General features: G+C 40.1%; 1 protein-coding gene across 2 annotated transcripts in view; it reads right to left on the bottom strand.

Annotated features, from left to right (window-relative positions):
* The window catches only part of auh (AU RNA binding protein/enoyl-CoA hydratase), a 331,460-nt gene that overhangs the window by 258,491 nt on the left and 47,185 nt on the right, over nucleotides 1-25,784 (bottom strand). For both annotated transcript variants that reach the window (XM_060845395.1, XM_060845386.1), the window contains exon 3: nucleotides 22,342-22,429. In XM_060845395.1, the coding sequence (XP_060701378.1) occupies nucleotides 22,342-22,429 (88 nt within the window). The remainder of the gene's footprint in view (nucleotides 1-22,341; nucleotides 22,430-25,784) is intronic.

Consider the following 25,784-nt stretch of genomic DNA (forward strand, 5'->3'; position numbering starts at 1 on the left):
ACAACAAAGTTAGCTGAATTTGAATACCATGAGTTTTGTCATCATCTGCTTCTGCTGAGAGATTGCGATAGGTTGTTAACATTCAGGGCACTTGATGATACTTTGTTTGGAAGTAAAGCTTTGTTATTTCTGGTACCTGGATTCTGAGATGTTAACTTTTTTTAAAAACCCCATTCCTCTTGTTTGCCAGCCTATACAAGGCTGCACATCAAGTTTATGAATTCTGTGTTCTTGTACAGATGGGCAGGATATTTTGACTTGCTGATAGACCAGTACTTCAGATGAAGTCTGAATATCATTGCTTCCACTGCCAAATGTTTGATGTAGCTGCTCATTACATCATAATCTCAGATAAACACTGCCTGCAGAAAAGCAAGCCCTTATATTCAAGTTGTACAGGATAAATAAGATCCCCAGTTCTGTCTGATTTCAAGGTCATTGTGTTAACTTTCACAACATTATTTGACATAAAAATGGAAGAATGGTTATAGCACTGGAGAAAGCCATTTGATTTGTTGTCCATACTGGAAAGACTCAGCAGTTCTGGCAGCATCTGTGGAGAGAAATCAGAGTTCACGACTCTGGTTGAGTGGTCCTTCTTCAGAAACTACGATGATTTGATTGTTAGAGATCAAGGGCTGCGATTGTTTTATAGGGAGAAAGAAGCAAGGTATTTACACTTTGGAAACAATAGCAACACATTCTAAATTTTCAATGAGTAGACTGAGTCTCCCAAAGTCAGAATACAAGGTGCTGGGTTATAAACACATTTTCTTCAAAGACAAAAAGTAGTTAAGATGAATGGTAGATAATTAACCTTGCATGAAACTTAGCTTCTTGTGGCCATGGGGAAGAGGAAGTCATGTCTGAAATTAAATTACAGCGATGCTGCAAAGCAATGAATATCACAGTCAGATAGCAGTTTTCTGTGTAGTCAACAGATACAGCAAACTGTGTCGCTTCGAGTTACCATAGCTAGACACAGGAGGGAGATTTGTAAATGAGAGTTGCATCTAGGAGCTATCTAAAGATCCTGAAAGATTTGACTTGACCTGGCTGGACCAGGCTTTACTGCTGGTGGTGAATTTAAAAAGTCTCCAAAGATTGAAGAAAGTGTCCAAAGGCTGTCACTCAAAGTTAGAATTCGGAAAAAAGCAGATCCAAAAATATTTGGGAAGTTGACAACACCTGTGGACTGTTTCTGAAAAGGACTACCGTTCTATAAAGGGTTATATGGGTGATGAGTATTAAAAGGGGAAAAGTCTCTCTGAATTTTCCCATATTTTGATTAAATGCAATTTTAGGGAGGAAAGATTTTGTTCATAAGTCTAGTTTAGTTTTGGGAAACTTGATCTGCATGGACAAGTTGGATCAAAGGGTTTGTTTCTATGCTGTATAATCTTATACCGCATATAACAGTACAGGCCCTTTGGCCCTCGATGCTGTGCCAACCTTTTATCCTCCTCTAAGATTAAACTAACCTACATACCCTTAATTTTACTATCATCCATGTGCCTATCCAAGAATCGCTTAAAAGGTCCCTAATGTATCTGACTCTACTACCACTGCTGGTAGTGCATTCCATTCACCCACCACTCACTCTGTAAAGAACCTATCTCTGACAGCTTCCCTAAATCTTCCTCTAATCAACTTAAAATTATGCCCTCTCATAATAGCCATTTCCTGGGAAAAAGTCTCTGACTATCCACTCTATCTACACCTATTATTGCCTTGTACACCTCTATCAAGTCTTTCCTCTTTGCTCCAATGAGAAAAGCCTTAGCTCCTTCAACCTTTCTTCATAAGACATACGCTCCAGTCTAGGCAGTATCCTGATAAATCTCCTCTGCACCCTCTCTAAAGCTTCCACATCCTTCCTATAAAGAAGTGAACAGAACTGAATACAATATTCTAAGTGTGGCCTAACCAGGGCTTTACGGAGCTGCAGCATAACCTCGCAGTTCTTAGACTCAATCCCACTGCTAATGAAAGCCAACACACCATACGCCTTGACAACTCTACCAACTTGGGAGGCAACTTTGAGGGATCCATGGAATTGGACATCAAGATCCCTCTGTTCCTCCATACTGCCAAAAACCCTACTTTTATCCCTGTATCCTGCATTCAAATTCAATTTTCCAAAATTAATCACTTCACACTTTTCTAAGTTGAACTCATCTGCCACTTATCAGCCCAGCTCTGCATCCTATCCAAGACCCAGTCCAACCTAAAACAGCCCTCCACACTATCCACAATTCCACCAACCTTTGTGCCATCAGTAAACGTACTTACCCATCATTCTATCTCCTCATCTAAGTCATTTTATAAAAATTACAAAGGGCAGATGTCCATGAACAGATCGCTGTGGAACACCATAAGTCACCGAGCTCCAGGTAGCATACTTTCCATTTACTACCACCCTCAGTCTTCTACAGGCCAGCCAGTTCTGTATCCAGACAATTAAATTTCGCTGCATCCCATGCCTCCTTATTTTCTGAATGAACCCGTCATAGGGAACTTTACCAATCGCCTTGCTAAAACCCATATACACCACATCCACTGCTCTACATTCACCAATTATTCTGTCACGTCCTCAAAGAATTCAATAAGACTTGTAAGGCATGATACTATTAGCTAGGCCAAATATGGATATATTTCACTTGGGGACTGGAGAACGTATGGTAGACAACAGTGAACATACATTCTTCCCCAAAACATGGGTTTTCTCCAGGTGCTCCGGTTTCCTCCCACAGTTGAGAGATGTGTAGGTTTGATGGATTGGCCATGCTAAAGTGCCCAGAGAATTGCAGGCTGGGTGGATTAGTCATGGAAACTGCAAGGTTATAGCAGAGGGGAATGGATCTGGGTTGGTTGCTTTTCAGAGGATCAGTGTGGACTCAATGGGCTGAATGGCCTGTTTTGACACTGTAGGGATTCTATAAAATGAAATGATGCTTGATATTAAATAGTAACTTTGCATTGCTATTCATGGAATATACTATCACTGCTGTCCTAGAAATCTTAAATGCCCAAGGATGTGTGCAACCAAGGAACTAAAAGTAGGACTTCTGGTAAAGAGATGGTGCTTAAAAAGTTAAGTGAACTGAAGGATAATAAATCCCCTGAATTAAGTGAGCTTCATGCTAAAATGTTGAAGATGATGTCTAGAGACATCGTGAATGTATTGACAGTTAAATTTCAAATTTCTCCAGTTTCTATAGAATAGAAAGCAGCAAATGTAACCTCACTATTTTCGAAGGAAGAAAGATTGGAAAACTATAGACCTATTAGTTTGATGTCAGCAGTACAATAAATGTTATAATCTACCATAAAGGATGTTATAACTAAGACTCAAAATAGTAAAATTGAACAGTAATTCTGAAGGGGGAGTCACATTTACTAGAATTTTAGAGGTTCCTTAGAACGTTATTTGTGGCATAAACAAAGGAAGAACAGTGAATATAGTGTATTTGTGCTTTCAGAATGTTTTTGGTAAGGATTTAGTATGCAAAATTAGCACACATGGGATTGGAGAGAATGACAAAGGAACCTAGATTATCCGAAGGACCCAGGCAGGGAACATTTCATTTGGTTAACTGAATTCCGGATAATCAGGATGCCATGCTGTTCATAACAGAGTCAGTCCTAAGTCCACAACTATTCCCAATGTATATAAATTATTTGGATGTGGGGTCGATTGTGGTATTTCCAAATTTGTTGATGAAAACACACTGGGTAGGAATGCAATGGACCTGAACTTGGCAGATGGAATAGAATGTAAATAAATGTGAAGTTATTCATTTTAGGAGGAGGGCTGAGAGGTATAAGTATCTAAAGGAATCTGGATGCCCTTGTCCATGAGTCACTAAAAACTAGCACGTAGGTGCATTAGGCATTTGGAAGAAAAACAAAATTAATGCCAACCTACAAAGGGCATTAGAGTGTGGAAATAAAGATACCTTATTGCAGTTGCTTAAAGCCTTGATAAGACCTCACTTGGAGTACTGTAAGTTTTAGTTTCAATATCTAAGGGACTAAAGATATACTAGACACAGTGTTAATACAGATTCACCAGATTAGTCTTTGAGATGGCAGAATTGTTTTATGACAAGTGATTGAGGAAACTGAGTTAGCATTCTCCAGAATTTAAGGTTTCAAAATTGGAAAAAAGTAACCAAGCTTTTCAAGCTGAAAAGAGGTCTTCAGGCTACTACGTGTTAAAAAGAAATTTCAAACGGTATCTGTCTGAGAAGAAAGGCTGGAAGGAGTCGTTTTAAAAAAGAAATTAAAGAGCTGAAGTAGCAGTGATCAAGGCAGTGATTTTAAAAGATACTGCAAAGAAAAAATGAATCTTTGTTTTTGCTGCTAATGTTAAGACTTTCTAAATTGCCTTATTTATATATATTAAAAGAATTTTGGCAGACTTTGTGTGAATATATTTAGTGTCTGACATCACAGTAACCAAACTACAAAAATAAAAACATACAAGGTACCACGCTAAGTTCGTCTGTAAGATTTTCCAATAGGCTGTTGCCAAGCCAGTTCTACAGTTACTGTGCTTTCAGTAACCAGGAAGGCTTACTACTTCCAAAGACATCCATTGAAGTCTAAGATGAGCTTTCATGGATGTAGGTTTGTAGGGATGGTAAATGGGATCGAAGTCAATGTGTTTACTGATAGCATTCGGTTAGAATGCCATGCTACCAGTAATTCTTTTGCATTTCTCTGCTTGGCTTGTCCTAAGATGGCTGTGTTGTCCCAGTCAAAGTGGTGTCCTTCCTCATCATTATGTATGGATACCAATGAGAGTGAGTCATGTAGTTTTGTGGCATTTATCACCCACCTGAGAAAAAGAACAGGAAATGACATCACCATGGGAAATTATGTCACCACAGGAAATGACATCACCAATCCTAGGACACTCAACCATATAAATAGAAAGTGGGCTACACCACCAGTGCTTCATCCGGAGGCTAACTGAAAATGTTACTCAATATGGTGATGAAATGTCTGAAAACAAACCTTCCAGCTCAGCAAGCAAACCTACATCCATGAGCTTTCATTTCTGCTTCAAGTTCCATTGGTGGTATGATGCTTCTTTTGCTTTTCCCTCCTCTATCTTTTTGGCTATTTCTTCAAAAAATACTCAAAAGTTTATAAGACATGATTTCTCATACACAAAGTGATGCTTATTACCCTAATCAGTCAATGCCTGTCCAAACGTAAATCCTCTCTCAATCCCTCAACAATTTACTCATCACTGATGTCAGACTCACCAGTCTATAGTTCAAAGGTTTCACCTTACAGCCTTTCTTAAATAAAGACACATTTGTCACCCTCCAGTACTTCACCTATGGCTATAAATGACACAAATATCTCACCTAGAGGGTCTGGCAATTTCTTTGCTAGCTTCGCAGAGTCCTGGGAGATACTTCCTCAGGTTTTGCAGATTTATCCACTTTTTAAGATCTCCAACACCTCCACTTCTGTAATGTAGACTGTTTTCAAGACATCAATATTTATTTATCCAAATTCCCTGTCTTTCTCCATAATAAAAACTAACATGAAATTCTTCATTCAGTATCTCTCCCAGCTCAGGTTGTTCCATACGTAGATGATCTCACTGTCTTTAAGGGGCCCTATTCTCTCACTAGTTGTTCTTTTGCTTTTAATATACTTACAGAATCATTTTACAATCCTTAGCAGTGGCAGGTAATCTTATCTCATATCACCCTTTTGCCCTCCCAATTTCCCTCTTAAGAATGCCCCTACATTCTTTATACTCTTCAAGCGGTTGTTTTTTTTAAACCGGAGGCCTGTGACCACCAGTGTTCAGCAGAGACAATTTGCTGGATTCACTATTGTTTGTCATTTCTATAAGTGACTTGGATGAAAATTTGAGACATGGTCATTAAGTTTGTAGATGACACCAAAATTGGTGTTACAGTCGACAGTGAAGAAGGTTATCTAAGATTACAAAATAAGGTGTTTGTCAATTGGGCCAATGAGCCGAGTAGTGGCAGATTACTTTGGATAAATGTAAGATTTTTCATTTTAGTAAAACAAACAAGGGCAGGACTTATACAGTTCATGGTAGGGCCCTGAGAAATGTTGTCGAACAGTTCAGGTACATAATTCTTTGAAAGTTACGCACACGTAGACAGGTTAAAAAGGCATTTAGCTCACTTGCCTTCGCTCAGACCACTGAGTATAAGGAGTTGGGACATCATGTTGAGGTTGAACAGGATGTTGGGAAGGACATTTTTTTGGAGTACTGGGTACAGCTCTGGTTACCCTGCTATTGGAAGGATATTTTAAAATTGGACAGAGTTGCCAGGACTGGAGGGTTTAACTTATAAAAGGTAGGCTAGGACCTTTTTCAATCGATCGTAGGAGGTTGAGAAGTAACCTGATAGAGGTTTATAAAAGCACGAGGAGCATAGATAAGTTGAATAATAATGATCGTTTAACTCGGATAGATTGGAAAGTTCAAAGCTGGATGCATATTTTTAGAGGGAGAGGATAAAGACTTAAAAGTAACCTGAGGGACATTTTTTTCATGCAGAGGGCATTCATATGTGGAATGAACTGCCAAAGCAAGTGGTAGATGCAGGTATAGTTACAACATTTAATAAACATTTGGACATGTACATGAATAGGAATGGTTTAGAGGGATATAAGCCAAATGTAGGCAAGTGATATTACTTTAGTTTGGGAAATTTGGTCAGCATAGACGAATTGCTGTATGGTTCTGACTATATCTAACTTATCTATTAGTACCATCAGCTGAGATCATAAGGTTGAAGATCAGTTACAAACCAACTTGAATGGTGAGGCAGGCTTAATTAGCTGAATGGCTTCCATTTCTATGCTCCAAAATTATTACTCTCTTTTCAAATACTGTGTGAATTAAGATAAAGAGCCTTTGAGACTGTCTTTTTTAACATTATTCTCCGTTCAAATTCTACTTGATGCTTCTATTTTTGCTCTCTACCTTTCTTCTTCCTTTTGCTTCTCTCTAATCAGAGCTCAATTTTGGACACTCACCCCCCTGCCAATATGGTCTAAAGCTTCACAAACAGCACCAGTGAATCCCCTGCGAAGGCATTAGTTCTGGTCCTGCTAAGAGGCAATCCATCCGTCTTCTACGAGACTGATCTGCCCCTTAGTTCCATGCTTAAGAAATCATACCTTTTCTTTTACACCAGTTCTCCACACATGTTCAATCATTCAACTTTCCTATTTATTAACGATCTAGATTAAGGAACTGAGCACGTTCTGACTAGGTTTGCAGACAATACAAAGATAAGTAGAGGGACAGGCAGCATTGAGGTGGTGCTAAGCTGCAGAAGGATTTGGACAGGTTAGGGCAGTGGGCAAAGAAGTGGCAGATAGAGTACAATGTGTGAAAGTTGAAGTCATGGACTTTGGTAGGAAGAATAGAGGCATGGACTATTTTCTAAATTGGGAGAAATTCAAAAGTCTGAAGTGCAAAACACATGGGTGTTCTAGTCCAGGATTCTCTCAAGGTAAACATGCAGATTGAGTCTGTAGTTAGGGAGGCAAATGAAATGATGGCATCTATTTTGAAGATAAAAGCAGGGATGTAATTCTGAGGCTCTAAAAGGCTCTGGTCAGACCACATATGGAGTATTGTGTGCAGTTTTGGGCCCCATATCTCAGGAACGGTGTTCTGGCCCTGGAGCATGTTCAGACAAGGGTCATGAGGAATGGTCCCAGGAATGAAAAGCTTAACATACAAGGAACGCTTGAGGACTCCGAGTCTATATGTGATGATGTTTAGACGGATGGAGGGGGAGCTAATTAAAACTTACAGAATACTGACTGGCCTGGACAGAGTAGATGTTGGGAAGAAGTTTCCATTGATAGGAGGCTAGGATCCGAGGGCACAGCCTTAGAGTAAAGGGAAGACCTTTAAGAATGGAGATAAGGAGAAACTTCTCCAGCCAGAGAGTAGTAAGCTGCTTCCAACACATTCCAACACAACCAGGGAGCCTTGTAGGTAGCCTACAGTTACCTACAAGGCCTGTCTGTTTCACTACCTAACAAATATTTCTAGTTCTTCTTTACCATCTTCTTCTTTATCCTTTCCTGCACAGCTGAACCACCAGTGTGCCACAAACTTAGTTCTGACTACCGTCTTCAGAGAAATCAATGTCCTCACCAGTGTCCAAAGTACAGAAAACTGATTAGTTAGTAGATCCTCAGGGGACTGCTGCATCTGCCTCAATTTCTTGAGCTGCCTGACAGTCACGCATTCCCATTCTGCTTTCATCCTCAAAGCCTGGAGTTATGATTACTTCTCTAATGTGCTATCCACCCAGCTCTCTGCCTCACAGAATCACCATAGAAATTCCAACTGCAACTCAAAGAATCATAGATCCTCCACAGCAACAAAGAGACTATTTGGCCCATTGAGTCTGCACTAAACCACGAAAGACCATCTGATCTAGATTCTAGCATTTTTCATGACAGATGTTAAGCTTTTTGTAGTTTTCTGCTATTTGTCTCCCTCCTTCGAGAATACAAAACTTACATTTCCTATTTTACAAACTATTGCAGTTTTTATGAATCTAGGAAATATTACAAATTAAAAACAATGCACCTACTATCTCAGCAGTCTCTTAAGACAGAGGATAAAGTCTATCAGGATGTGGGGATTGTCTACTTTTAGTTTGAATAATTTTCTTATTACTCTTTTCCTGATGTGATTATTAAGTATTAAGTTTCTCCTTCTATTCATCTCGAGGCATATTTATATCTAGAATATTATTTGTATGTTCTGTAGTGAAGTTAGATACAAAATACCTGTTAATTTGTCAGCCATTTCCTTATTTTCCATTATTTGTTCCCATAACTCACTCCTGAGAGACGCAATATTCATTACTATTATTTTCAAATTTAAATATCTATCAGAACTAATACAGATTTAAATTCAGAGCTAGATTACTCTCATACTGTAATTTCTCCGAGATTTTTCCAGTCATTTTTTGCATGCTTTTACAGTCTGTCCAATCTTCTAATCTGCCACTAACCTGTACAGACTTAGTCATAGTCATACAGCATGGAAACATACCCTTCGGTCCAACTCGTCCATGCCAACCAGATATCCCAATCTGACCTAGTCCCATTTACCGGCATTTGGCCCCTATTGCTCTAAACTTTTCCTGTTCATGTATATCCAGATGCCTTTTAAATATTGTAATTGCACCCACCTTCACCACTTCCTCTGGCAGCGCTACCCATTGCACGGAGACGTTACCCTTCAGGCCCTTTTTAAATCTTACCCCTCTAACCTTAAACCTATGTCCTCTAGTTTTGGATTCCCCACTCTAGGAAAAACACCTTGCCTATTCACCCTACCCTTGCCCCTAGAAGCCTCTATAGAGATAGCCCTCAACTGTCGACGCTCATGGGGAAAAAACTTAGCCTATTAAACGTCTCCCAATAATTCAAACCTTCCAGTCCCAGCAACATTCTTACAAATCTTTTCTGACCAGACTTGCATGCAGAGCTCTGAAAGTGGACTCACAAATGTCCTGTATAGCTGCAACATGTCACCCCAACTCCTATACTCAATGTCCTGTCCAGGCCAAACACCTTCCTCACCACCCTGTCTATCTGAGACTCCACTTTCAAGCAACTGGGTGTTAAGGAATAGACCATCCCTCTCAAAATATATTAAGATGATAGCCTGGACACTAACTTTCTCCTACTTTAAACAAAAACGTGTCAGGCATTACATTCTAGATACGATTCGATTCAATTGGTCAAATTATTCGGCTTTAAGCAAAACACGCTATTTTTGTACAATTTAAATTCAACAAAATAAAAATTAAAGAAAATAATTGTCTTAACTGTAACTATTCAAATGCTTAACAAAATAATACATTAACTACTAACTGACTGTTCCAATGTAGTAACACCCCCCTCAGCAATCGCAAATTCAGTAAAATAGATTGTCTCATAATTCTAGCAGCAGGAAGAAAAGCCCAGCATTCAGCTGGAATAGCGAGAGGGATAAGAGTTTCCACATCCAACTTCAAGACCCCAGCAATTGCTGAACACTAAAACAAAGAAAAAATCCTGGTTCTTTGGGAGCTAATAAATTGCTTGCAAAACACTATAAACAGACCATTCACTTTTTTTCCACAAATCTGATTGGTCTAATAAATTAGAGAAGAGTAGGAGTAGGTTAAAATCATTGATTTGGTTTATTCATTCATCGATGAGGGTGTCACTGGCTTGGCAGTGTTCATAGACAATTCCTAATTGCCCAGAATTAACAGTCAATCACATTGTTGTGCGTCTGGAGTCACGTGTAGGTGAGGACCAAGTAAGGATGGCAATTTCCTTCCCTAAGAGACATCAGTGAACCAGATGGGCTTTTCCAACAATTGACAATGGACGCATGGTCATCAATAGATCGTTATTTTCAGATTTTTATTGAATTCAAATTCCACTATCTGCATCTGGGTCACCAAAATATTATCTAGGTGTCTGAACTAATAGTAGGGCAATAATACCACTGGGCCATCGCCTCCCCCATTATTGCTACATCTTTCTCATAAGTCTTCACTTTTTTTTTCTATCTCTATTCTCCAGTATAAATTCAGTTGGGGTACATAAATTACTTCCACATAGTTTTTTTCTTTACTATTTCTTATCTTCACCCAAACTGATTTTCGCAACTAAGGTCCTCTTTTATTAACAGAACGCTTTTCTAGCTTCCTGTCCTTCTGAAATGTCATATGTCCTTGAATATTCAGGTCACAGCCTTCATCGTTTCTAACCATGTCTGTGTAATGCCTATCAGATGACATAAAAAGCTGATGTTTGAGCATCAGGTTGACCTAGCCTGTACTATTAAAATAATTGCATTTTGTGGTAACTGCTGACAGCAGAGACCTCAAGATGAAGAAGAATTTTACTCACAATTTAAGATACCAAAGGCTTGCCAACTATTTACATTATTTTCACTTCTTGAGATATTTAAAATAAATGTCTTAGGTTTCATAATTCAGGTAGGCACGGTGGCACAGTGGTTAGCACTGTTGCCTCACAGCGCCTGAGACCAGGGTTCAATTCCCGACTCAAGCGACAGACTGTGTGGAGTTTGCACGTTCTCCCTGTGTCTGCGTGGGTTTCCTCCGGGTGCTCCGGTTTCCTCCCACAGTCCAAAGATGTGCGGGTCAGGTGAATTGGCCATGCTAAATTGCCCGTAGTGTTAGGTAAGGGGTAAATGTAGGGGTATGGGTGGGTTGCGCTTCGGCGGGTCGGTGTGGACATGTTGGGCCGAAGGGCCCGTTTCCACACTGTAAGTAATCTAATCTAATCTAATTTAATCTAATCTAGCATTCTTAAAGTTCAACTGAGCCTTATGATTATGTCATAAGCTACACCAAAAGACAATAAGGATTACACTCATACACACCTGAGAAATAGAACATTACAGCCGAGTACACGCCCTTCAGCCCTCGATGTTGTACTGCCCTGTGAAACCAATCTGAAGCCCATCTAACCTACACTATCCATTCTCGTCCATATGCCTATCCAATGACTATTTAACTGCCCTTAAAGTTGGCAAGTCTACAACTGTTACAGGCAGTGCATTCCATAGCCCTAATACTCTGAATAAAGAAACTACCTCTGACATCTGTCCTAAATCTACTCCCCTTCAATTTGAAGCTATGCCCCCTCGTGCTATCCATCACCATCCTAGGAAAAAGGCTCTCACTGTCCACCCAATCTAACCCTCTGATTATCTTCTATGTCTCAATTAAGTCACCTCTCAACCATCTCTCTAACGAAAACAGCCTCAAGTCCTTCAACCTTTCCTCGTAAGACCTTCCCTCCATACCAGGTAACATCCTAGTAAATCTCCTCTGAACCCATTCCAAAGCTTCCACATCCTTCCTATAATGCGGTGACCAGAACTGCACACAATACTCTAAGCATGGCCACACCAGAGTTTGTACAGCTGCAACACGAGCTTGTGGCTCTGAAACTAAATCCCTCTACCAATAAAAGCTAAACCTTACTTACATTAAAAGTTATCTCAGTGTCAGTAATGAGCATCTAATGTTTATCAGCTCAAATTCCAGTTTGTGGATACTTGATTGCTGTTCTAGTATTAGAACATAGAACATAAGAATATAAGAACTAGGAGCAAGAGTACACCTTCCGGCCCTTCGAGCCTACTCTGACACTCATGACTGATCTTTTCATGGACTCAGCTCCACTTACCCGCATTTTTACCATATCCCTTAATTCCTTCATATTTCATAAAAGTATTTACCTTAGCTTTGAAAGCGCTTGCTGAAGTGTCAACTTCTTCCCTGGGCAAGGAGCTCAAAAAATTAACAACCCTCTGCGTGAAGAAGGTCTTTCTCAGTTCAGTTCTAAACCTGCTTCCTCTAATCTTGAGGCTATGCCCTCTTGTTCTAGTTTCACCTAGCAGTGTAAACATCCTATCTATTTCTATTTTCTTGATTTCCTTCATAATTTTATATTTCTATAAAATCCCACTCCATCCCCCCAATTATTCTGAATTACAATGAATGTAATCCCAGTCTACTCAGGCTCTCCTCATAAGCCAAACCCCTCAACTCCAGAATCAACCTGGTGAAACTCCTCTACACCCCCTCCAGTGCCAGTACATCTTTTCTGAAGTCAGGAGACTGAATCTGCACACAGTACTCCAGGTGTTGCCTCACCAGCACCTTGCACAGTTGTAACATTACCTCTCTGTTTTTAGCAATGCAAAACTAAATTCCATTTGCCTTCCTAATTACTTGTTGTACCTGCAGATTAACCCTCTGCAGTTCATGCACAAGGACACCCAGGATCCTCTGCAATCAGCATGCTGCAACATTTTACAATTCAAGTAACAATTTATTTTGCTGTTACTCCTAACAAAATGCATGACCTCATATTTACTAACATTGTATTCCATTTGCCAGAACTTTGCCCACTCACTCAATATATCAATGTTCCTCTGCAAAGTTTCACAGTCCTCTGCACACTTTGCTTTGCCACTCGTCTTAGTGTTATCGGCAAATCTTGACACCATATATGTGGTCCCCAACTCCAAATCATCTACATAAATTGTGAGTAATTGTGGTCCCAACACCGATCACTGAGGCACACCACTAGTTACTGATTACCAGCCAAAAGCACTCATTTATCCCCAATTTTTGCTTCCTGTCAGTCCACGCAGTCCACAATCCTCTATCCACGCTAATACTCTATGCCTAACACCATGCATCCTTATCTTATGCAGATGTCCTATGTGCGGTATCTTACCAAAGGCCTTTTGGAAATCTAGGTCCACCACATCCACTTGGTCCCCATTGTCCACCTTGCTTGAAATGTCTTCATCGAATTCCAAAAGAATTGTGCAGCATGACCTGCCTTTCATGAACCCATGTCTGTACAATGGGACAATTTCTTTCAAGATGCCCTGCTATTTCTTCCTTGATAATTAACACAAGCATCTTCCTCATTACACAGGTTAAGCTCACTGGTCTATAATTCCCCATCTTTTGTTGACTTCCCTTTTTAAACAGTGGCGTCACATTTATTATTTTCCAATCTACCGGGACTGCCCCAGAGTCAAGTAAATTTTGGAAAATTATCGCTAGTCCACCTGCTGTTTCTCCTGCCATCTCTTTTAGTATTCCATCAGGGCCATCCTTAGCTCCATTAGCTTATCCAACACTAGCTTTTCCGTAATAATAATTGTTTCCAGGTCCTCACTACCTTTGTCTCTTCGTCACTTATTGGCATGTTATTAGTATCCTCCATGTGAAGACCGATGCAAAGTAACTGTTCAATGCCTCAGACATTTCACCATATCCCATAAATAACTGCCCCTTTTCATCCTCTAAAGGACCAACATTTAGCCACTCCACTTCGTTTTAGAAACTTTTGCTATCTGTCTTCATATTGTTAGTTTTTTTCTAATACTCTATCTTACTTTTCTTTATAGCTCTTTTTGTGGTTCTATGTTGACCTTTAAAGTTTCCCCAATCTTCTGGATTCCTGCTGTCTTTGGCCACTTTGTATGCCTTCTCTTTCACTTTGATAGCCTGCCTTATGTCCTTCGACACAGTTGGTAGGTTACCCCTCCTCTTACAGTCCTTCCTTCTCATCGGAATTTACTTTTGCTGAGCACTTTGACAAATTTCTTTGAAGGTTCTCCACTGTTCGTCCACTGTCATATTAGTACAGTCTTTCACACGGTACATTAAACCAATGGATTCCAACCATTATGTTACATCAGTATGCTGTAAAAATTGTTCAAATGTGCTGTGAAATTGAATTACAAAAGGTAATATCAATGAGAAACAAACATGTTTTTATCTTAATATTTTATCCAATTAGAATTACAACTCATAAAACTCTTGAATATCAAATTAAAAGGTGAGGTATGGGTTTACTGATTTTAAAATGTACACTTTCACACACAGCTGACTAAAGAGCAAAATAGAGATGACATAATAGTTGTTACTAGTGACCATAGAAACCAAGCAGTGGCATTCACACGCTTGTGCTATAGATAGTACAATAAAGCTGAAGGTTGGCACATTATCTTTGTACGTGTTTTGACTGACTGCAGTACAGGAGTAAATGACTATCCCTGATCATCTTATTGCTGTTCTCTTGCCATTTCTGACAATATACTTAGATGAGCTAGCATTTTCAATTCTGGCAGACACATGTAAAAACATGAGGAGTGGCGGTCGGCAATGAAGCAAGATTTGGAGGTGTGCCTGTCAGCAATTCCTTCCTTTGGCCTGCTGGTGTGCTCAGAGCCAAAGTTTTTTACTTAACTATTAAACTACAATTTACTGTTTTTTGTGTTTGGTTCCGATCCATTGAATTTCAATTACATATCAATTATTTATTTAAAATTATGCTTTTAAAAATATTAAAACAAATATGAAATGTTACCTGCGAAATTCAGACTTCTAAACAGTGTGGTGTATACAACAGATTTAAGACCATGATAGTTAGAAATAGTTGAGTAGAAAAGAAAAGATTAAAATCTACTCATTCTGTTCAACGACATTATTGCACACCTGTGGAACACAAAATTTTGAATTACTAAAGGTAATGATGTCCAAGTAAATGAGGAGATTCCAACTCAGTACCAACACTATGAATCAAAGTTAAATGCATGAATTGTTGGTCTTTTTTTCTCTTTCACCATTCTTCTCCAACTAAATTTTCCAATCACTCCAATCTCATTGGTGGTCTGTTCCTCAGCAATAATTTTCCTGCTTCTCAAGACTATTTAAAAATATTCTGTACAGAGGACCAACTAATTTAGAAGTTCCCATGCCTTGATACACAAGACCATGGACCATAAGCTAGAAGAGCCGAATTAGGTCCTTTGGCCTCCTGAGTCTGCTGCACCATGCGATCATTGCTGATCTGTTTCTCAACTCCTTTCTCCTGCCTTCTCCCCTTAACCCTTGACCCCATTACTAATCAAGAACCTGTTTCTGTCTTAAATACACTCAATGACTTGGCCTCCACAGCAATGCATTTTTCCCTTATCTTAGTACTTGTGACAATAATAAATCAAATCAAACAGCTCCACAGATTAACCACCATCTGGCTGTAAAAAAAACTCTTCCTTATCTTAATTCTAATGGGTCATCCTTTCATTTTGAGGCTGAGCCTTCAGGTCCTAGTCTCCACTTGGTCACTCGGGGATGCGGATTATCAAACTCTGGGAATTTATCTACCTTCAATTCCATCAATTTCTTTAGCCAGTTATCTACTAATACAGATGTTATCTACTAATACAGTTCCTCTCATTACACCCTGTGTTCCCCATCATTTCTGTGACATTATTTGTGCCCTCTTTTGTGAAGGCAGAAGTGAAATATGAATTTAGTTCATCAGCCATTTCTTTGTTCCACATTACAAATGCCCCCATTTCTGACAGTAAAGAACCCTTTAGTTAGGCTTAAAGTGGAATATTGTGTACAGTTACGGTCACCACATGCCAGAAGGATTTGGATGCCTCAGAGAGGGTACTGAAAAGGTTTACCAAGGTGTTGTCTGGTATGGGGAATTTTAGCCTTGAAGAAAGTTGGATAGGCTGAGTTTGTTTTCACCAGAACACAGGAGGGTGAGGAACGGCCTGATATATGTTTACAAGATTGTGAATGGAATGGGTGGGAAGTATGATGCTATTTCCCAGGTTGGATGGGTGAATTACTAGGGGACACAGTTTCAAGGTATGGCAGGGGGGAGTTTAAAAGAGATATGCAAGGCAGGCCTTTCACATGTAAGAGTGGTGAGTGCTGAGACCGCATTGCCAGACAAGTTGGTAGAAGTAGACACAATAGTAGCATCTGGACGAATACGTGAATAGGAAGGAAATGGAGGGACATGGTTCCTGTAAGTGAAGATGATTTTAGTATGGAAGGGTAGAATATGTCAGCGCAGTCTGGGAGGACCAAAGGGCCAGTTCCTGAGTTATATTGTTCTTTGTTCTTGCTCATCATTTGTTTTCCTCAATCCTTTTCTCTTTACTTACCTTTTAATTTTACAATCACTTCTTATGGTCCCAGCAAACTTACTCACATACTCCATTTTCAGGTCTATTGTTTTCATTCTTGCCAATTTGTATGCCTTTTTTTTGCGCATCTAATACTACCTCTGATATCCCTTCTAAGACAATGGTTTGGCCTTTGCTCCCTTTTCACTCTTGAGCCAGACAACTTTTTTGTACTTCACTCATTCGTCTTTGAATTTTTGCCACTGTCATTCCTTTCAGTCACATTTCCCAATCCAAGATAGCTAAGTCACGTTTCATACTGTCAGAGTTTGTTTTTATTATTCATTTGTGGGATGTGGGCATCACTAGCATTTATTTCCCATCCTACTTGCCCTTGAGAAGGTGGTGGTGGGCTACATTCTTAAACAACTGCAATCTACTTGCTGTGGGTTAACCCACAGTGCCCTTAGCATGAGAATTCCACGAATTTGACCAATCACCAGTACCATCCATGAAATTGGGAGCACGCCATCACACTACTGACTTGTGCTTTGAATCAGTTTATTAAGGCAGAGCAGCAGACATTGTTTACTTGCACTTCATAAAAGCCTTTGATAAGGTACTGCATGGTAAACAAATTAGTAAAGTTAAAGCACATGGGATTGCCAATTGGGTACAAAATTGCCTTTATGGTTGAAGACAGAGGATGGTGGAGGGTTGTTTTTCCACGCTAGAAACCTGTAACCAGTAGTGTTCCACAAAGATAGGTAGTAGGTCCAAATTTGTTCTTCATTTATATATGTAATTTGAATGAAAATACAGGAGGCATGATTAGTAAGTTTGCCGATGACACCAAAATTAGTGGTATAGTCAAAGTGAAGGTTATCAAAGATTACAAAAAATCTTAATCAATTGAGTCAATGGGATGAGGAGTGGCAGGTCGAGGTATTACATTTCAGTGAAACATACAAGGGTGTAAGTTATACAATTAATGGTGGAGCCCTGGGTAGTGTTGTAGAACAGGGATTCAGGTGTTGTCATCCCATTTCCGTATCAGTCGAAGCAAACATTCAGAGACACAGTATGGCTCTATCTTCTTCATCTTTATTCGGAGCCTTGGAGAGCGCGATTGCCCATGTAGACAAGAAGGATGTGGAGGCACTGGAACGGGTGCAGAGGAGGTTTACCAGGATGTTGCCTGGCATGGTAGGAAGATCGTATGAGGAAAGGCTGAGGCACTTGGGGCTGTTCTCATTGAAGAAAAGAAGGTTTAGGGGAGATTTGATAGAGGTGTACAAGATGATTAGGGGTTTAGATAGGGTTGACAGTGAGAACCTTTTTCCGCGTATGGAGTCAGCTATTACTAGGGGACATAGCTTTACATTAAGGGGGAGTTGGTATAGGACGGATGTTAGGGGTAGATTCTTTACTCAGCGGGTTGTGAGTTCATGGAATGCCCTGCCAGTATCAGTGGTGGACTCTCCCTCTTTATGGTCATTCAAGCGGGCATTGGATAAGCATATGGAGGTTATTGGGCTAGTGTAGGTTAGGTAGGCTTCAGTCGGCGCAACATCGAGGGCCGAAGGGCCTGTACTGCGCTGTATTTTTCTATGTTCTATGTTCTAAGAACATGAATTCTCAGTCTTCTCTCGAACAGCAGATTCTAAAGGAATTATATAGTCACTTACAGGAAACACCTATATTGATTGGGTGACCGTTACAATCAGCACACATCAACAGTAAAGATTAAGCCATTTGGCATTACAAAATAAATATTCTTCAATCTAGTTAACTGACATTATGCAATAGATGTTCTTCACCTCATTAAACCACTACCCTTGCTTCCAGCATCTCATTGTCACACGACCCTAAATTTAACTCTTTCCCTACCTCTTCATACTTTATACACATTCTCACTCCCTCCTTTTATCATTTCATGATAACCACCTAGATGACACTACCACCTTCTTCATAAGAATCTTACTGCCAGTACTTAAACAAGTTATTGAGACACAAGATACAATGATTATGACACAAACATTACCAGTCCATGCAGCAGAGTCTGCAGGATCCTCCCACGTTGGAAAACGAAAGGTTCACCAGTAAAGTTCCTAAATCCACTGTCCTTAGTGATCATTCCACCCCCTCCACATTGAGTGGAAACGAGCCAGTTATCCAAAATCTCCTTCGGTAAAGTCCAACCTGAAAACAAAATTAGGTCTGTCCTTGCATACTACTCCATGAAGAAATCTGAATTCTTGGATGAAGGCAGCTACATACTTAACAAAACTGACGAGACTTCCAACTTCCCGGAGATGCTTCAGATGGAGGATACCAGCACATCTGAGCGTGAAATGCAGCAGCAGGCTAAGTGAACACAGCATTCTTTGCTGCTTCTGCTCCAACTCTGCTGTCAAATGTAACAAAGCCAACTGTCTGTTTTGATGTTAGCGTGATCAGTGAACCTTCTTATCCCTTAAATAATTGAAAAGAAGGTAAAGCTCACATGCTTTAATATCCAAAGGAAGGTCACTGACAAAAAGCATACCAGCCTCCTCTTCATTGTTGTTAGCTTCTTCACTTTCCGTGCTCATGACTGGGGAGCTGATTGAATCCGTTGGATCAGGCTGTGGAGGGATGGAAGGTGTGCTTCATCTGAGAATGAAGAAACGCTAGACACGATGTTAGCTGCTGAAAGTATCTTTGCATTTACTCTCTCATTTCTTCCTTGCCAAGGTGGCTCTCAGTATGAAGACAGTCACACATTTAACTACACTAAATTGCGTCTGCCTATTTCAACATGCTCAGTCGTCTTGAAGTCTGTTAGTCTGGTCACTATTTGTGACATTATCAAGTTTTATACAATCCATAAATTTCTAAATTGTACTGCCTAAACAATTCAGTCATTTACAAAGAATCAATGGTCCTAAAATCAAACCGTCAGGAGACCCCTTTTAGGTTATTCAAAAATTAATACTTGGTTAATGTGACAGCCATTCCTGCTGAAGGGCTTTTGCCTGAAACATCGACTCTCCTGCTCCTCGGATGCTGTCTGACCTGCTGTGCTTTTCCAGCACCACTCTAATCTTGACTCTGATCTCCAGCATCTGCAGTCCTCACTTTCGCCTAATGTGAAAACTGTCAAGAAAAATATTTCCAAAATCTGGAACAGTAAGAAAATAGTAAAATATTTGCTGTGCTTTAGCCACTGTAGAGGCAGTTTCAGTTCAGATTTAAATCTCATATTTGTGGGAAACGAAGGCAGAACATATTAAAATATGTTCTCCAAATGAAACTTCCTAAATATGACAGTCAGAATTGGTGGTTACAGACCAGTAACTGTACAACTTTGCTGGAGATCAACACTCTTTGAATTTGCAATATGAAGGGGGCCAATGAAGTCTTAACAATAATTAACAGAACTTAAACACCTCAGTCTCAAGTTCTCATATTCTCTAAAATCTTAAAACATAAAAATTAAAATGCACTCTTCTTTTGTGAGCATACTGCATTAAAAACAGCAAAGATATTATAATTCAATACTCTCATTTGGCTAAAGCATGACCACTGACACAATTTTTTTTGAAACAGATTTTTGTAGAATTTCAAACAAATTAGGGGCTCAACGTCCTCAATTTGTTTTAAGGTTACATGCTTAATAATTTTGAAAAGGACCTAACATTGTATCATACTAATGTAAAAACAAAATCTGCCCTATTACATAGCCCACAAAGCAAATTGAATTGAGATCCTGATTTAAATAAGGCAAAACAGTTACTTAAAAAGGATTTTTTAAACCAGTATTTTAACAAACCAAAATATTTAAATATCAAACACTCTCAGCACAGCACAATTTACACTGAAACTTACCCCCTCGACCCAAGTATTAGTACAACCTTAATTTCAGCATTTCTTTATTTTTGCATCCTCTCAATGAAATTACACTCATAAAAAGAGAAAGCCCTCACAGCGGACCACACGGGGCCGCATCTAAGCCACTCCCTCCCCTAGAACAAAGACTCGCCAAGTCAAGTCCACAGCCCAGAAACTGAGACTCCCACAACAAAAACCCGGACAAAGCTTCCCCGGCAGTAAATGCATTTCACTGTTGGGATCCTAGCAAACCAGCTCCATTTCCTCGCCCTTTACCCAGCGATGCCACGTTATCCTAAAAGTACTTTTAGCAGTACCAAATGTTGTTCAGATATTTTTTTTGATGTTCCTGATTTCTAACTTTTTTTTATTATGCTCCAGAGCCTCAAACCTCGAGTCTGTGGGACTCCAAACTCCTTTTACCTAGGGGACTCGAACTCCTTTCTCACTTAACTACTCAGGGGAAGTTGAACCATATTTCTTATTCTATATATCCAGAGACTTGAACCCCAATTAAGCCCAGGGGACTCGAACCCCAATACATAATAGATGTTCTTCACCTAGTTAAACCACTACCCTTGCCTCCAGCACCTCATTATTTACTCCTAGTTCTTATCTAGTCAAAGTCACGCTAGCTGAGCCTTTGTCACGCGACCCTAAACTTATCTCTGTCCCTACCTACTCATACATTATACACATTCTCACAGGTACAGAATTCTTTTGAAATGTGCATCACAAGTGGATAGGTTGGATAAGAAGGCATTTTGCACACTTGATTTCATTGCTCACACTTTTGAGTAGAGGAGTTGGGGTGTCACATTGGGGTTGTATAGGATGTTGGTGAAGCCTTTTCTGGAGTACTGTGTGCAGTTTTGGTTGCCCTGTTATTGTTATTGGAAAATATTAAACTGGAGAGGGTTCAGAAAAGATTTACCATGATGTTGATGGAATGAAGGGTTTGGGTTACAAAATCATGAGGGCCATAGATAAGGTGACTAGCAAAGATCTTTGCTATTTTGGTGGGGGGGGGAAGAGAGAATCAGAACCTGGAGCCATATTTTTAAAAGTGAGCTGAGAAAGATTTTAAAATAATATGAGGGACAACAGAAAATGGTTTGTATGTGGAATGAACTGCCAGAAGAAGTGGTGAATGCAGGTCAAGTTGAATATTTAAGACATTTCGATAAGTACTTGAACAGGAAAGGTTTGGAGGGATATGGGCCAAATGCAGGCAGGTGATACTAGTTTAGTTTAGGAACATGGTCAACTTGGACGAGTTGAACAGAAAGCTCTGTTTCCATGCTGAATGACTCAAACTTTAATAAATGCTGGCCAGGTTAAAAGTCCAGGAAGTCATTGGCTTGCCTCTGTCTCACTTTCAGAACTGACACCAGGATGAACTGTCTTATAGAAAAAACACATTCTAATTTGCCAGCATTGTTAAGATGGAGACAGAACCAGGACATTGGGAAAATTCCCGACTCCCAAGTCCTGTCTTCACGATCCTGGTCCGTGTCCAGCATACTTAAAATAATTTTGGAAATCAGTTCCATCAGCTTGTTTGGAACTTTTAAATTTAACTTAACAACTTCATAGTTGAGATTTGTTCAGATTTTTAACATCTTAAAATTCACAAACACAGAGTGCACCCAACAGCAGAATTGATATCATAAACATTCTTAATCTTAAAAATATACTTAAAAATCAAATCAAATGTTCCAAGATCGAAATAATGTTCATGTTATCTCATAGCAGATAGCACATTTGAATACTGCTGAATAAACTACATGGTTGTTTTGACTAGACAATTAGGTTTTCTCCCACCTCTCAAAAACATTAAATTTGAAATTTTTAAGGGTCAGAACAAACATTAGTTCTACTCTGAAAATATTATATTTAAAGATGCATGAAAATCAAAACCAATCACCAACCTGCACAAAATATTCCTGGTACCTCACTGCGCAGTACAACTGTTCGAACATTTTTATCACATTTAATTTCCTTTATAGCTTTCGACATCTAAACAAAAGAAAATGTTAAAATTCACATCAAAAAATTCCTCATCACAAAATTAAAAGTAAAATTTTTAATCGCTTAGAAATAGCTAATCAGCCAGCCAGTTCAGGTGCTTACATAAAATACATTGGCAATCTTCCAGCACTTAGAATCACTGAATCCCTATAGTGTGGAAACAGGTTGTTTCATCCAATAAGTCCACACTGACCCTCTAAAGAGTAACACTCCGAAGAGAAACCCACCCAGACCCATTCCCCTATCCCATTTACTCCTGACTAATACACCTAACCTACACATCCATGAACACTATGGGCAATTTAGCATGGCCAATCCACCTAACCCGCATATCTTTGGATTGGGGGAGGAAACTGGAGCACCCGAAGGAAATCCACACAAACATGGAGAGAATGTACAAATTCCACACAGCCTGAGGCTGGAGTCGAACCTGGGTCCCTGGCGCAGTGAAGCAGCAGTGCTTACCACGGAGTCACTGAGCCGCTCATTCTATTCCTTTCCCCCTTGAGTACTTTACTAGTTTCACCTTTAAATATCTGCACTTAAATGTCTCAACATGTGGCAGCAAGTTCCACACTAAACATCCTTTGCGTAAAGAGGTTTTTTCAATAAGTGCAGGTTAAAAGAGGTCTGAGTGACATGGACAATGGCAATACTTGTTGCAGAATCATGTGAGAATTCTAAATGTTAGAAGCATCTTGCTCCATTTTTTGCGCTTTTGACAAGCAGCAAGGAGAGTTTCTCACCAGACATTGGCATGTTGGCAATTAAGAGCTATTATTCCTTGCTATACAACCAAAATCAACTAATTAATATTCAGTTTCCTATCTTACCAAATACACCAAAGAAGCTGGACATCAAGAAATATAACAAAGAACTCCAGAGGCTGAAACAAAAACAGAAATTGATGGGGAACCCCAGTAGGCCTTGCAGTATCTGTGGGGAGAAAGCAAAATTAATGTTTTGAGCCCAGTGACTCTTCATCAGAACTGTCAAACTCAAAACATTAACTCTGCTTTCTCTTTCCAGATCCTATCAAACCTGTTGACCTTCTCCAGCAATTTCTGTTTTTGTTTTAGACAATGAGAAATCTTGACATAGAAACCAGAGCAGGAACCTGACAACTTCAGCTTGCCGAAAGACCTCCAATTTAGGCACTAAGCACCATCAGCTTTGGGATACTCCATGGATACCCACGACATGCATTCAATATTAACCATTGGCATCTGATAAGCATCAGCATCCAAGGACCCTCATGGCACATCTCTGAGCCACTAACAGGACACACTTCTGCACTTCAAGGCTGCACCTCAGTCTGCAATAGCAACAGTCATTGCAATGCTGCAGCAAGGGCACGGTGTATTCAGGGACATGCACCCAGCCCATGGACTGGACTAGGCTGCATCTCAGAGCTCTTCACTTCCTGTCATAATGCTCACTCATTCGGAGCCTGCCTGGATGCTCAGGCATCTCTGCCTCACATGTCTTTGTGTCAACACTAAACAGCAAAGTAAAATGGAAATGAAAGAGCCTGATAACTCTGTTCCCTCAGCCAATGTGCACAAAGACAGGAAGCTCGTCATGGTTGTCAGCAGCTCTCCGTAAAATCAAAGGGATAGTTTTCACTCAGGAGGTCCTGTTCCTAGCACAGCATCCAATACAAGTGCAAGTGCTTGGATAAACTAAGTCAGTCATTTGGGTTGGTCAGAGTTAGGATGCTTTCCATGTAAAGGGTGAGAAGCAGAACGTTGGAGAAGCTACCTCAGATCATGACTCTTTCCGTTCTATTGACGGCTGTTCTCCTTCTGGAATGATACTTTTCGCACAGGTGAGGTGATCTCCTGAGCAAGTCAGTAGGCAGTGCACAAGGCACACAATATTACCGTTGTTGAGGGCTCAGGGTAGGTGGGAGTGAGTGGTTTAGATGTTGCAAGTATCAATGGGAGTGGTAGAGCATGAACCTTGTTAGGCGTTAGATATAAAAGCAGAGAAAATGTGAGCGTGAGGCATCAGGAAGTAGTTACCCTGACTGAGTGAAAAATAATATTGAGAAAATATTTGAGAAAAATAATATAAAGCTGGGCATTCATCCTGACAGCTGAAACTTCTCTAACTCAGGTGGTAACCGTGAAGAAGCTGGCATGGCCTGGTGCTAGGGACCTCATTGCTGGTACTAGGAAAACAGGAAGTCCCACCTCTACACTACCCCATCCATCATAACCTGCACCTACTTGCCCATAAAGCAAGGAGCCAATCTCCCTGTCCACTATGTATGGGTCAAATGTGCAGCTCCAGACTGACAGTATTTGTCTGGGTGCATAACAGGTGGATGAGGGTAAAGCAGTTGATGTGGTGTACATGAATTTCAGTAAGGCGTTTGATAAGTAGGTTATTGCACAAAATACGGAGATATGGGATTGAGGGTGATTTAGCCGTTTGGATCAGATATTGACTTGTTGAAATAAGACAGAGGGTGATGGTTGATGGGAAATGTTCATCCTGGAGTTCAGTTACTAGTGATGTACTGCAAAGATCTGTTTTGGGGTCATTGCTGTTTGCCATTTTTATAAATGACCTGGATGAGGGCATAGAAGGATGGGTTAGTAAATTTGTGGATGAGTGGAGTTGTGGACAGTGCTAAAGGATGTTGCAGTTTACAGAGGGACATAGACAAGCTGCAGAGCCGGACTGAGAGGTGTCAAATGGAGTTTAATGCGGACATATGTGAGCCATCACCATCCAAGGAAAAAGGCTCTCACTGTCCCTCTGATTATTGTTATATGTCTCAATTAAGTCACCTCAATCTCCTTCTCTCTAATGAAAACAGCCTCAAATCCCCCAGCCTTTCCTCATAAGACCTTCCCTCCATACAAGGCAACATCCTAGTAAATCTCCTTTAAACCCTTTCCAAAGTTTCCACAACTTTCCTACAATGCTGTGACCAGAGCTGCACGCAATACTCCAAGCGTAGCTTGGAGTATTGCATGCAGTTGGAAGGAGCAACAGGAATAGGAGTACTGGGTTAATGGTAAGATTCTTGGCACTGTAGATAAGCAGAGAGATGTCTATGTACATAGATCCCTAAAAGTTGCCAAATAGAGTTGTTAAGAAGGCATGTGGTGTGTTAGCTTTTATTGGTAGAGGGATTCAGTTTCAGAGCCATGAGCTCATGTTGCAGCTGTACAAACTCTGGTGTGGCCATGCTTAGAGTATTGCATGCAGTTCTGGCCACAGCATTATAGAAAGGATGTGGAAGCTTTGGAAAGGGTTTAAAGGAGATTTACTAGGATGTTGCCTGGTATGGAGGGAAGGTCTTATGAGGAAAGGCTGAGGGACTTGAGGC

Source organism: Hemiscyllium ocellatum, chromosome 2, assembly GCF_020745735.1.
Source record: "Hemiscyllium ocellatum isolate sHemOce1 chromosome 2, sHemOce1.pat.X.cur, whole genome shotgun sequence".
In the NCBI taxonomy this organism is placed as follows: Eukaryota; Metazoa; Chordata; class Chondrichthyes; order Orectolobiformes; family Hemiscylliidae; genus Hemiscyllium; species Hemiscyllium ocellatum.